At 39.7% G+C, this 15,009-nt stretch overlaps 1 protein-coding gene across 3 annotated transcripts in view; it reads left to right on the top strand.

Moving 5' to 3' along the window:
* Positions 1-9,176, top strand: part of Sphkap (SPHK1 interactor, AKAP domain containing) — a 141,126-nt gene extending 131,950 nt beyond the window's left edge. For all 3 annotated transcript variants that reach the window (XM_048459146.3, XM_048459144.3, XM_085697539.2), the window contains one exon: positions 7,343-9,176. In XM_048459146.3, coding sequence (XP_048315103.3) covers positions 7,343-7,486 — 144 coding nt within the window. In that variant the 3' untranslated portion in view covers positions 7,487-9,176. The remainder of the gene's footprint in view (positions 1-7,342) is intronic.
* Positions 9,177-15,009: the final 5,833 nt, after the last annotated feature.

The following is a 15,009-nucleotide window of genomic DNA, read 5'->3' as shown; positions in this document are numbered from 1 at the left end:
TTGTTTATATCCCTCAACTCTATTTTTGGTTGAAAACACTCTTGAGTAAATCCTTATTAAAACGTGTCTCTCTTGGTTAAATGATATTAAGGGTTGCAGTCTTCAGTTTCATTTTGTTTTTTTAATATTCAATTACTTTCCAATGCTCAGTGCCAAAATCCAGCATCCTTTGATGAAACTCTCACTTTCTTGCCCATTCACTCAGAAACTAGACCAGTTTCAAAATCTCTGTAACTCCAGGCAATCTGAACACCTGCTGGAGAGCTCATTCCTGACACCCTCTCCTACTTCTACTTTTACAATTTCTTGTAGGTTCAAGTCCACCCAACCCAGGCATCCCCCTAAACTGTCCTTTCTTTGCTGACAAAGTGATGCAGAGATCACTAGTTAAGAAGCTTTCCCTTCAGTCTTTCCACCCATGACCTGCCCAGTACAGTAGATGGACTAAGAGAACATAATCCACAAGCACATTGGGCTTCTCTCATGTTGTGCTCAGTCTCATGGGAGGGAACCAAGAATGTTCTCAGGAAGGCAATGCTTCCAGGTTCACATAAGCAAACAGAGACTGTGCTTTAGTCTCCTAGCCATTCCATACCAAATAATCACACAGAAACTATATTATTTACAACACTGTTTGCCAATGGCTTAAACGTATTCCTAGATGGCTCTTATATCTTAAATTAACCCATTTCTATTGATCTGTGTATCATCATGAGACTGTGCCTACCAGTAAAGTTCTGGTGTCTTTCTCCTTTGGCAGCTACATGGCATCTCCCTGATTCTGCCTTATTTCCTCCTCTATCTGTGCTTGGATTTCCCACTTGCTATATTCTTCCCTGCTATAAGTCAAACCAGTTTCTTTATTAACCAATGGTAATAAAACATATTCACAGCATACAGAGGGGAATCCCACATCACACATAAAGGTTTGCTTTTGTATCTCTAGCCATTACCTGAACAAAAGCATGCCCTGGTACATTTTTAGATGGTATGTTAATTAAACAGATTTTAATCTAATCTACCTCCTTAAAGGAGCAATCACTTTTCATGCATGTATATTTAATAAATTTTCATTATTGCAAGAGCAGGGATGTACATGTAAATATGTAATGAATATGTAATATGTAAACTAAATTCGAACTTGGTATTTGTTTACAGCTATCTGGTTTTCAATTTTAAAGTGAAAGCCTGCCTTTATTTATAACTGTGTTTCTGAGAAGATAGAGGTTTCTCTCCTCTTTTCAGGAAAAATACTGGATGATCTTTCATGCATGCATGTCAACCAGCTTAAGGAACTCAAATCTTAGTGATGCAGTCTGACGGACTCAAATTTCCAGATTTTGTTCAGAGTCAATGAAGGCTCTCTGCACAGAATAACTTTGATATAAATGGGCATCATCCTTGGTTGTCTATGACTGGATTGATTAAATAAAGAAAGCTTACATAACCCTTAGGTGTTCTTTCTTTAGTAGTCAGATCTGAGGCTCAATTCTATTTGTTTGTAATTAGCCATGTAATTGAGTAGTCATTTTTAAGAGTGTGGGGAAGAGAGCAGTAGAGAGCGTGCAAAATCAGCAGCATTTCTTTAGTTCCTCATCTTCTCAGAGAAAAGAAACTCTAAGTTCAGAGGATGGCAACTTCCTCCTATCACTCAGTACCATGGACATCCACGGACAAATACCCTACATCTTTTTGTTGCTGTTGCTTTCTGTTTGTTTGAGACAAGGTGTTGTCTCGTCCAAGCTGGCCTTTAATTCTCTGTGAAGTAGGTGATGACCTTGAATCTATTTTATTTTTACTTATGTGAGTATGTTAAGGAGGGGTGGAATTGCATATGCATGGGAATGCAAGTGTCTCTGAAGGTCAGAAGAGAGTATCTGACCCCCTGGAGTTACAGGCTTTTGTGAGCTGTCCAATATGGGTGCTAATAATAGAAGAACTTGAGTCTTCTACAAGAGTGGTATGTGCTCCTAGCTGCTGATGCACCTCTCCAGCAGCAATCTTGAATGTCTGACCTTCATGCCTCAACCTCTCATGTGCTGATTTGTATTGTTCTGGGGTTTCAGAAAGCTGGTTCTGAAACCCCAGCTTTCATGTATGTTGAACTATGTCCTCAGACCAAAAACCTGACCTTTATTTCTGGGAATCAAGATTTAATTTTCTCAACAATGAATATAGTCAATATGTGTTGACTGAGGTTTTCTGTCCTATCCGGTCCTACAGCAGTTAAGTCCCAATGAATCACACAGAGGCCTACATTAGTTATAAACCTATTGGCCGATTAGCTCAGGCTTCTTATTTACTAATTCTTATAACTTACATTAGCCCATAATTCTTGTCTGAGTTAGCCACATGGCTTAGTAGTTTTTTTGGCGAGACAGTCACATCTTGTGTCCTCTGTGTCTGGGTAACAATTGCAGACTTAAACTTCCCTCTTTCCAAAATTCTCATTGTCCTGCCTCTACTTCCTGCCTGATTGCCCCACCTGCCTGGCTACTTCCTTCCTTCCTGGCTTACTTACTTACTTACTTCCTGCCTAGCTACTTGCAAGTGACAGGATAAGACTATTGACCCACAGCAAATATGCATCTACTTCTAGTGGTCTCAGCTTACTAATATTTTTGCTTTGTAAAAACAGACGCATGTGGTAAAGGGGAGGAGAGAAGCATGTTCACTAACTAGAGCAAATCATCTTTCCCAAGGTGCCTTGAAAACTTGGCCTTGAATCTGGAAGGCACTTAAGGACAATAAAAACTGAATCCCAGAAAAGGCCAATTTCAAGTACTCCAGATGCCTAATATGTATTTTAGGTTCTAGTGACTCATGGTGCCTTTATTTCCCAGACTTCTCCTTCTTATGTATTTTATTTTATCATTAGAAGGCTGCATGCCCTTGAAGGTCAGACATTCAAAATCATCCATCAAACATTCCTAGAGTAACCTCACCAAGCCGGGTTCTGTTCTAAGCTCCACCTCCCAGGATACAAAAGAAGTAAGTGCTCCTGGTATCTCCGAGCTTGCATTTCAGTTCAGGAAGAAACACTATCTATCTCTAGAGCTCACGGAGAGGTCACAGTGTTTAAACAGCCACTTCGAGATAGCGCCAAGTTGATTCTGAGTAAAGAAATCAAAACGCATCTGCGAAGTTGCTTTCTACACCACACCCATGAGCTAAAGAGGCACAAAACAGAATCAGCTGGGAGACACATTCACAACTCAAACCCCCAAGTTCCTTCTGGCCATTTGAAAACCACTAACGCCTAGGAACCTTTCAGGGAAACGCTTCTGATACCTCATAACCTAAAACAGTTCACAAACTTAGGTCTCTACAACCTTGGCATCGGATCAATTTAATTTAATTAACTGACCAAAACAATAAATAATAAATAAACTGTCATTACCATCATTATTAAAAAACATTTTTAAACTAGCTACTTTTCGGGGTTTATTGGGGCTTTTTACTTCGGGTTTTGCTTTTTTTTTTTTTTTTTTAAGCAAGGATCATTGTTTTTCAGCTCTTTTCCTTCTGTAAAAACTCAGTGAGCTTCTGAAACCTGAGCTAAGCCGTGGCCTGATTGTCGTAAACATGGTGTACTGTTCATCTTTAGAACGGCACTGAGAATCGTGTCCTTTTCTTGGAAGCAGTATACAAAAAGGACTGTGAAGAAAGAGGAAATAGATAGAACTCTTACCTTCCAACGGAAGGGAGAGTCAGAGCAGAAAAGGCTCCCCTCTAATTTCTTATTCTATTCAATGAGGAAAGTGGTGGAGGGAGAACAAGAGGAAAAAACACAGGAACAAACTCTAAAGTATCAGTTGTAAGTCAAGACATAACAAAGAAACGAAAAGGGCGTATAAATTAGATTCTAGGGGTTTTAATTAACAAACAAAATATACTTTCTTGCACTAATCCTTTCATCAGAAATCTCAAATCAGGGAGTGTTAGAGTCACCCCAAAAGTCTTCCAAACCCAGAGCCTTACCTGTTAGTTCAGAATTTCCACTGGAAGTAAAACCCAAATCCCTAGTCCTGATAAAAGTCTAGAATTCCAGGATCCAACCAACTTAAGACTTGAGCTTTCCAGGCCATAACCTCAGGGATGAAGTAGGAGTCCACTCAGTCTTACTTAATAAAATCTAATTTGTGTCTTGGAGTAAAAGACAGTGACAGCATTCAGAAGGGAGCATTAAAGCTGTCTATTTAAAAAAAAAAAAAAAGGACACAGTTTGCTGCAATTCCCATAATTCTACCATGAACTGTGAACAATCAAATCTACAGAATGCACCTGGGAATACAAAGGTCTGCTCTCGACTGTGGAGCTTTTCTCGTGTTTGCTCGTGATAAACTGTCACAGAATGCAGATGCTCCTGAGTTTCCTAAGCCACAGCTTCTGAAGAAAAAAAAAGGTCTAAAGTCTTCTGTAGTCTACAGGAAAAGAACCAAATTATTGCTGATTCTGATAAGTCAGTACAGAAATGTTTTGTTGATGTTTGTTTGTTAGTGGAGCAGGGTAAAAGTCAAAATCCCCGATATACTAAAGCCGATCATGACCGACCGTAGCATGAGGAGGCTTAGTGAAAGCTCTAGGGTCAATTACTAAGTAGAATGTAGTTCTAAAAACAGAACAATAAACTGGTCCTGATGGAGCTAGCTCATAAACCCCAGCTACTGGGGAGTCTGAGCCACGAGAACTACAAATTCAAGTTCAACCTGGTTGAAGAGTTCATGGTGACCTTGAGCAATTTAGTAAGTCCTTGTCTCAAAATACAAAATTGAAAGATGGCTGAAGATGCAGCTTATGAGAGAGCACTTAGCTAGCACGCACAGCATCCTGAATTATATCCTAAGTACCACAGGGTGGGGGTGGGAGAGACTACAATACTGGGATAGAAATGTCCTCTCTGTCCATTCACAACCTTGACTCACGTTTACTGTTTTTTTATGGAGGAAACACAAGACGTTCATGCTCATCGGCTCCACACATGATTCAAGACTTCAGGACTCAGCACAGCTGCTGCATTAGTAGGGTCAGATCATCTTTTTAGAGATGCCTAGTGAAGAAGCACGCTGACACACTCCTATGATCCTTGTACCTGGAAGGCTAGACCGAGAGGACCGCTATCAATGTGAGGTCATCCTGGCCTGCGTAAGCAAATTCTAGGACAGCCAGGGCTCCATAAGAAGATCCTGTCTCAGAAACAGGAGCAAACACTGAAAGCAAAACAACCAAAGAGATCTAATAGGATACAAACTGACCTTAGGAATCAACAGATACATTCTAGCCAATGGCCATTCCACAACTACTGACTGAGTGGCCTAACTCTGGTACACTTCAACCACGTCAGGTCATTCATTGGCATTTTTTGGTTCTCACCACTATGAAAGTTCCTTTTTCTAAGGCCACGGTAGTTGGAAAGGAGCTGAAATCTGACTTCTGGGAAGATTTGAGACATAGAGGATTCTGCAAAGAGTAGAGTCCTCAGAGTCCTCCCTGATGTTGTGATTCGGGACATAAGTGGGAGGGTGATAACAGAGTAAACTGAGGTTTACAGAAAGGGGCTATGCCAAATTCAATGTATGCAGACTTTTATCAGACTTGACATTGATATGTGAGGAAAAAAAGATGTACCCTTAATTAACAATCTTGGCCAAAGGTTTGGTGTGACCCTTCAGAGAAATCCTGAGCACGAAGCCAGTGACCTATGTGAGCATCACTCAGGGACTTCTCAGAAGCTTAATGTCCAAACTACAGACATCTGCCCATCCTTCAGATTTCCAGTAAGAGCTAAGGAAGCTTGATTAATTAAATTATTCAGATGCCCTAGCCTCCTCCACTCCCTTTACTCACATTAATTCTCTAAAGCCCCCTGTTTGCACTCTTGTTCCATTCAAAACACGACTTGAGTTTATATACACACTAAGATGTATGTAACAGCTCTCAAAGCCATTCTCTCGAGTCTCCATAAATCAACCACCTCCCTTCCACCATTCAGTCCTCAGGGCATCTGCATTGCATACAAAGCCTTCCTATGAAGGGTTCACATCTGTCCCCAAGGGTCAGAATCAGGCAGAGAAGAAACCAAACAGGATGGAGAGGCATCCCAGACAACTAGTGATTTCTCTAAGAGTACAGCAAAGATACATGGCGCCAAATAAGCTGGACTCCCACTGCTGTTGTCATGAGTAATGAGATGAGGTCATGAAGATCCCACCTCAGTGACACGAGCACTGCTCTCAGTCACTGTGTGAAGGGACAGAAGCCCTGTGGCCATCTTCTGTGGAGAAACTTGTGGCTGTCATTTCCCACTCCAAAATCCATGACCTCCAAGCATCTCCATAAAGTTTCATTTCAGTGGAGAATTATTAAGCATACATTATATAGGTATGCATGTTTGGTTTTTAATTTTATGTGTACAAATATGCTACCTAAATCTAAAGAATCCTTTCAGTAGCGGGCTTATCCTCAATGATAATCAATGTCTACCCATATTTCTTGACAAGTTACAACGCATTTGACTCCATTTGGCCTAATGCGCTTTCTGTCATTCAGTAAATATTAATTAACTCTCTCTTTACTACAGGATAGAAAACCATGACCAAGATAGTGCCCTACTCTAGGGAGAGAAATAGCCATAATTCAATGAACAACTGCCTTCCTTTTCAAGAACCGAAGACTCTTTGACAGTATTTGTTTTCAGATACTTAAAGTATTTTTTTTTCCAGCCTAGAAAATTGATTTATTTAGACTCTACCAGAAAACATTCTAAGCCCATCATTCATTTGGAGTCTAGAATTTTCTGTTATGGCCAACTAAAAGTGGTACCAGTACTATCTAACAAGTCTATGATGTGTCCTTGTTTTCCTTTAACTATTGCTATAGAGAAACATCTTGATGCTTAATCTTAGCATAGGGAGGGAGAGGTGTCTATCATTATTGAATGTGGAAGCATTGGGTGAACCAGAAATTTAGTACTCAATATATTTTCTCTAATGCACATATCTAGTAAGAAATTGTTTTACAATCCTGGTGCAAGAAGTCTAACCCAGATTTTTTTAAAAAAAAAAATCTGAACTTGATAAAACGCTACCTACCTAAAATATTACCTCTTAGAAGAATTGTCCTTATTCTGACCAGTCCTCCACTATGAATAGAACTGCAAATTGAAAGGGATTCATTATCTGAAATGTCTGAAAGGGAAACAGACTATCTTTGAAAATGTCCGCTGAGAGTAAGGATGCTGAAACACAGACTCAGAGCCCAGTCTTTGGAAGGGTTGTTCCGTGAGATGCTGGTGAGGACAGACAGTACAATACGTGAGTCCTAACTCTGTGTCTTCTTTTAGTTTCTAGAAGTTGTGAAGCTTGTTCATCAGAAGTCCTGGAAGGTGGGGGATATATTTCATGCCGTTGTCCAGTACTGCAAAATGCACGCAGAGAAGAAAGAGGGGACTCCGAGTCTCTTTGACTGGCTCCTGGAACTAGGATAAGTCAAGTGCACCCCGCAAAGACTTTCCTTCCTCTAGCCCAGCTTAGGTTACAGTGGTTTGCGCTAAATGCTCTGAACTTTCTCAATACACTGCATCCCATTAGCAGAACTATTTAAAAGCCTGCTCCACTACCATGGACAAGGAATAAGTCCAAGAGAATGTGAAATACAAGTCTGTGCCAATCAATTTCACCACAGGTTTGTCCAAAATAGCTTGAATGAGAATGGTTTCAGAGAGAGATACTTTAGTGGGGCCCAAACAGGAAAGTTTATAACAAACCCCTCCTCCAGAAAAGCTACACCGCATATATGTCATAATATAGAGTGATCTGTAATGTCTCCAGCTATGTGAATCAAAAAGAAACAAAGTCATCGAGTCATTAAAAAATTCTACAAATTATTCTAAACCCTTCATTGCACTTTGCTTAGCAGGTACATGGGTTGTTCACCCAAGGAAATACTTGCGATATAGTTGCAAGTTTCCATGCCTCTATATAAAACCCTCAGATCACTATCAGTGAGTACTAACATTCTTGCAACAATGTTAGCAGCACCCATGTGAAGTGATTTCATTTATTTGCAGTGGCTGATAAGGATTGCCCCTCCTCCCAACCACCCCTGAGCTCCTCAGAAGACTACTGTCCTTCAAGCTCAAGGTTGCCTTCTTTCCATCACTACATTTATGACTTGAGTAAAATCATTATGGAATTCTTGCCTAAAGACAGGATTTTAACAGTAAACAATACAATAAATAATAGTCTTTTGCAATAAAGTAAGCTTGTGTATTGAGTTATATGAGAAAAAAATCATTTTTGTTTTATTGTAAATTATGAAGAGATTATCTGAATAATATGTTGAGTTGTCTTGGAGCTTCATTAACCATCAAGAGATTGTTGTCTCAAGTTGTAGAGTGTCATGAAGTTTGTTGGCTGATTGTAGGACGAATGTGTTGCCATCTGTATAGCTGACATGCTTCTCCAAAGACATTTACAATGCAGGGTAATGGCCTTGTGCTTGACAGGGCCAGCCAAAAATACAGACTTCCAGGATGGGTAATATTGACACTAAATTAGACAAATAAAAGCATTTATTACATGTTTTACAAATTCATAGCAGAGATATACTCCTTTGAAAACATAAAGTATCTATAGGACCCTAAAGGATTTCTTCCTTTCCAACTAAATATACTATACTCATTTTTATTTTCTCAATCAGAAAGATGGTTAGTATGTATCTTCTAAAACAGTATACTTTTACTCTATTTTTAAAGCTTACAGAATACTTTTAAATGTTAGCCAGCCCCCATGCCAACTTTTCTGCCCTATCAATTGCATCCTAAGAATCCAAGAAAGCTTGCTGGTAAGCCATAACTCTCCCCCACACCCATGGCAGGAATCTTTTTTCAGACCTCAGTGGGCATTTATCATGCAGATGGTCCAGGTTTAGGTGTATGTTTGATCTGATGCATTAACCAGGTTTTGAAACCCAGCTATCATCTCAAACTGAACTGTGCTTCTTTGTGTTAATATATGAGAAATGATATCTTTTTGTTCAAAGAATCCTAAAATATTGTGTGTAAATTCTTGTTGTGCTCCAATAAATGTTTACTTACCCTCCAAAGCACAAATACTGGATGTAACCATGTGTTGTACCTAATGTTGCAAATTTATCAATAAATATCTGTTGCAAAATTGTTGTTTAGTCTTTCCTCCTGAACTCCTAGACCAAGAGCTTTAGGAAATTTATCTAGAAGAATAAAACAATCACACTCTGAATAGATAAAGACAGGTATGCTACTTTGAAAAGGTTCTCTGTCTTGATTTCAATTTTTGATAAAGTAAATATTTTAGACAATCTGTTGGTGTAGGGAATAATCATTGTAAATCATTGTTCGTCAACCTTGGAATGCTACACATTTGAAACATGATAATTTTTTTTTGCTGTGGGGTATTATCTTAGATATTGTAGGGTGTTTGCTTGCATCTTGGTCTCTTCCAATTAGATAATAAAAATTGCCTCTTTCTGAATGTAGCAATCAAGAATGCTTCCCAACATTGTCAAATGACTCTCAGGGTATAAAGTCAAGGCTGACTGAGGACCAACAAGAGGAATGAATATAGAGAAGAAACAGGATGGGAGTCCGAGTGAACCCCAGCAAGAGGACCCGAATCCTTTGGGGTTCACGAAGTCTCAGTAAAGACCAGAAAACAAAGCATCCCCTATCCACAACTCCTGGGGGCAGCCTTTAAACAAAATCTTGGGGACCAGAGAAGGACATATAAAACCAACATGGAGTCTATCACACAAGTAAATAAGATGAATTCATCAAAGATACAAATAAGAAACTTTCATAGCCTTAAGCAAACAGAGTACCCTAAAGATGTGGCAGTTAGCTATTAGAGTCAGACAAGAAACAGTTCTATAACTAAACTTGGGGGGTAGGGTGCCAAATGTGAGCGATGTAAACATCCTGAGTTAAGTCTTGCTACAAAGACACTGTCATCTGCTCTCCAATGTGACCAGTGGAATTCTGGAATTCATATGTCTCCATCTCTGATCTCCAGTTCCTTGAGGCAAGAACTTTCTTTCATCTAAGGTATCTGTGGTATCTTTTATTTTCTTCTTTTTATTTTATTTATTTATTTGATTTTTTGAGTCAGGGTTTCTCGGTAGCTTTGGTGCCTGTCCTAGAACTAGCTCTTGTAGACCAGGTTGGCCATGAACTCACAAAGATCTGCCTTCTTCAGTCTTCCAAGTGTGGGGATTAAAGGCGTGCGCCACAACAGCCCAACTAGGTATTTGTACTAGTTCTGTACACATTGTCTTTTCCATAGTTGATGTCATATTGGACTGGAAAGCTAATATGGAACGATACCACATGGATGGAGAATGGGTCTTCCCACGAAAGTTAACCTAATCTAGAAACACCTTCATAGACAAGCCCAGATGTTAGCTTCTGTAGGGATTCTAAAACCATCAAGTTAATCAAGTTAAACCTTACAACGGCTGGTAATATTTGATTATAAATTCTAAAAATGCAACTTTGTTTTGAGGTTCTTCTTGGCATACTAGGGACCTGCTACTTGACATATAACACCTTTCATGTTATCTAATGAAATTACTTTAGTTTTCAGGTAAGTGAAAATGTTCTGTAAACACTGGATTTTTATTTAAATCACATGAGAACATTTGACCTAAAATATTAGATAGTAAAGTATAAAAAACGCTGAAGTGGTATTGGGAAAGCTTGAAGCGCTACTCATCTACATTATGAACAATACTCAGAGGTCAGCTGAAGGCAGATAAACTGGAATATTAAGAATGGAGCGGGAGGGATCATTTAAGCCTCCTAGCTCACAAAACCTAATTCTGCAGAAACAAAATGTTAATCCGATGATCTAAGTATTCTCTCATCAGTACTGTCAAGAATATTCCCCACAAGCCTACAGCTCTCCCTCTTTCATTTCAGCTTCCAGAAATCCTTAATAAGTGAAGAGATAGAGACCCCTTCTATTCTTTAAGGATGGCCTATCATTAAAAGTTAACCTTTTTGCATTTGAAAAACGTTCACTTCTTTGGTGAATTCTGTCTGATTACATTACATTCTTTGCTCTTTTTCTGACTCAGAATGTGAAGGGAACTGAAGATACTACTATGAGTCTCTTAGCACACACATCCTGGTGCAAAGAGAGTTTCCGGGTGAATTATATCGTCCTTGAGCTGAATCTTGAGCCAGTGCAAATTCTGTGCATGCACAACATAGCTCTCTTTCACCCTGTAAGAATCAGCAGCATTCAGCACTCAAAAAATGTCAAGGAGAGTCTCTTCCCTCAAAAGAAAACAAAATGGATTACCATTTGTTAATTGAGAGGGAAGGCAAGCTTAAGCAAAACCAGACCTGCCTTTAGTTCAAACATTCCTAGCCCTCCCCCAGGCCCATGTGTGACACTTGTGAAGGGTAAGCTTGCCTGCTATCTCAAATAACAGGCCAATTTTTTTTTTGACCTGGCCATATTTTAAGTAATAAAGAAAGCAAACCGCATGTTGACCTTTTGTGAAACCCACAGAAATGTCAAAAAAAAAAAAAAAAGTCCCACTATTTCCATCTTCCTTCATTTTTGGCAAAAAGGTCTTATTTTTAAATTTGAGTGCCGGGAATGATGTAAAAATCATTCATTTGGAGTCTTAGCTGTGTTGGTTCTTCAGCCCTTTATTAAATTGTTTTTGGAAGGACTGCGAGGGATACGATCACCCACTGATAGAAGGGGACGACGGATCTAATGAGAGTTTACCAAGGCCAGTTGGACTGGGACTGAACGAGGACGCAATCCAACCGGATTCTCTGAATGTGGCTGGCCCGGAGTCTTTCTGAAAAGCCATTGACAATGGCACTGGGACTTGTTTCCTCTGCATATACTGGATTTTGCGGATCCAGTCTGTCTGGACACTCACCTTCCTGGACCTGGAGGGAATGGGGAGGAACTTGAACTTCCCACAGGGCAGGAAACCCTGACTGCTCTTAGGGATGGAGAGGGAGGAGGAGACGGAGTGGGGGGAGTGGGAGGGTGGTGGGAGGAGGGGCGGAAATGGAAACTTTTATAATTTAATAAAATTACTTTTAAAAAAAAAAGAAAGAAAGAAAGTACGGAAGCAATGAGACCTGCGAGACCACTTGCAAATAAGAATTTTATGTTACAAATCCTTCACTGGGGAAGAGTTGGGGAGCAGAGCAATGTAACGGAGTTTCAGGGGTCTCATGTCTCTGAACTGTAAAGTCTGGATAGAACATGGGAACACAGTGGTATGGCTCTTTGTTTTATAAATACCTGAGGAAAAGATACTGAGAGATCAAATTTTGAATAACTCCAGCTAAAGAAAACTTTGGGAATACCCAGTGAAGCAAAGGGAATATGTAACTATAATTTATTTTTATGGTCTGAACAGAAGTGTACTTAACCAAGCAACTGAAGATTACTATGTGGAGAAGCAGAAGTGTAGTTAGAAAGCTAAGCAAAAGAAGCAACACAAAAAGAGATTGAAGTGGGTTACCCACATTGAGGAACAACAGAGAGACTTCAGGGTTGATGAATCTTTAGAGAATTAGGCAAAGGGATCTTTCAGATGTTTTTATGATTAAGTGTTCTTTGACAATTTCAGGCATGTCTATAATGCATTCAAATTACCACCCCCCCCCCCATCTACAGTACTGGATGAAATTCTCAAAAAATGAAACTTTAAATTAAAAATACATACCTTTAAAGAACTTTGTACAGGACGTGCCCTCATCAAGGAAGGAAGGTAAGGAAAGGATATAGGAAAGAAGAAGTATGACAGGTAGGTGAGAGAGATAGCGGAGAGAAGAAAGGCAAGAATGATAGAGGGAGGGAGGAAAGAAAGGAGGGAGGGAGGGAAGGAGAGACAAAATGAACAGAACATATGCTATTTTTCTATGTGCAACATTTATTATTTAATATTTTTAAAGTTTAATTTATTTTTCGCTTTCTGGTAGTCTCATAAATGAATACAGTATATTTAGCTCATACATGTATCTCTCCCTTCTAACTGTTCCTGGAGCCTCCCACCACATCTTCCTTCCAACATTATGCCATCTTTGTCTACTTCTTCCTCTTCTCTCAGGCCTTTGCTTCCATAACCCACATTCAATTAGTGCTGCCCATATGCACATGAACAAGGGCCATTCACTAGCACACAGGCAATCTATCATGGGCCACACTGCTGGGAAAACTCTCTCCCTCCATCCATTGCCATCACCTGCCAAAAATCCTCATAAAAAATTAAAAACTATAGTTAAAACTATAGCTACTTTTAAAATGAGAAAATTGTGCATCCAGGAGAAACACAGTATTTAGATCATAAAATATGTCCAAACTAATACACACAGGGTTAAAAGTCCATTTTGAATATTGCAAACAGGATCACAGCATGACACCCATTCATGAAACTTAACCAGGCTTCTGTTTAGCTCAGGTTGTGGCTCTCCTCAGCTAGTAGAGGATGAGGTCCTGATTTTGACCCCTCGATCAAGCCATATGAATTTCCCTTTTCTTCATGGAGTCATCGAAAACAGACTTGCGGTAACCACTACTAAAATTCCAATACACTCCCCATGCCATTTTCCAGACTGGCTCATTCCACAACAGGCTGTTGACATAAGAACACCCTGTTGCCTGAATCACGGGTAGCTCATCTTTCAAAAGGTTGAGCGCAACGCTGTCGCTATTGAAAGTCCCCTGACTGGCAAATCGGTAACACTGGAGTTTAAAGGAATTCAACCCAGCTCAGCGGTGACGGTTGGCCAGCGCTTTCAGTGGAAGAGAAATCTATTCATCTGCTAAAGAACATCTGATGGGATCTGGCAGGACCAACTGCTGAAACTGGGAATGCAGAGCAGCCTTCTAAGGAGGACCTTAAACCCAATTAGCCAGCATTTAATTAATGGATCTCCTTTGTTGCTCTCCTTTAGGGGACCTCATTTTGCAGGTAGAGAAATGGAGATTGCAAGGTGCAGGGAATTCCACAAGGCACTAGAAATAAAACCTAACACCTGTTTGAGACCTTATTCTACTTAAGGTCCCATATATTATATGATGTGATTTTCTTGTATTGATCTATTTAATATCAACAATAGTCCTCTGATGTAAGTATTGTTGGTATCATGTTATTACTGGAGAAACTGGAACACAAAAAGCGTCAGCAGTTGGCTTAAGGACAGTGAAGCAGAACCAAGTTTATCTCTTGGGTGAGCACTAGAATCCACCCTCTCAGCCCCCCTGGTATAAGATTTTCATTTCAATGAGTAGAAATTGAGAGTATGGGTGAAATAAGGAGAAAGAAAAATGGATGAAACTGAGTTCTACTTATCAAGAGCAGGTGGGTTGGGAAGCTAGACATGGTGACTCTTCTAAAAGCTGTTTGAGAGACAATTCCCTCATGGAAAGAGATTACACTTACCCATCACTCACACAAGCTTCCTTTAGGCCATTACCACATTCAAATATACCATGTAAAGGTGCCCTTGAGTTGAGACAGCAATGGGTCATGACATTTTCCAAAACTGTGAGACAGCGATAAAATATGACTATAACAAAGTAACTGTGTTTAGATTCTCTAATGTCATTCTTGGAAGTGCTGTTAAACGCTGTGCAATATTTAACTTGAAATTGTATATTAAACACTCTTAAACATGTTGTGCAAATCATCTATTCAAAATAAAACATGAAACAGTAGTGAAGAGCTGTGTCATCCCACACACCACAGAGGAGGTTTTCACCAGCCACATTTTCAGCCCGAGGACAATGGCCAGCCCCCAAACACACTGGTAGATGAATTTGAATCCGGTTTTAGAACTTGACTCCAAGAAGTCTTTAGAAGTAGGAAGATGGTTCGTTTTCAAAGCACCCCTTGTCAAAGGTTGACTAATTATGGAATCTGGGGTTAAGGAAATCTTCCCTACAGCCAGCCAGTGAAAACAAGGTAGGGATAAGGAAAACCAAAGCCTACAAA

This window comes from Myodes glareolus, chromosome 1, assembly GCF_982192425.1.
Source record: "Myodes glareolus chromosome 1, mMyoGla1.1, whole genome shotgun sequence".
Taxonomy (NCBI): domain Eukaryota; kingdom Metazoa; phylum Chordata; class Mammalia; order Rodentia; family Cricetidae; genus Myodes; species Myodes glareolus.
This window is presented reverse-complemented; position numbering and strand designations above follow the sequence as displayed.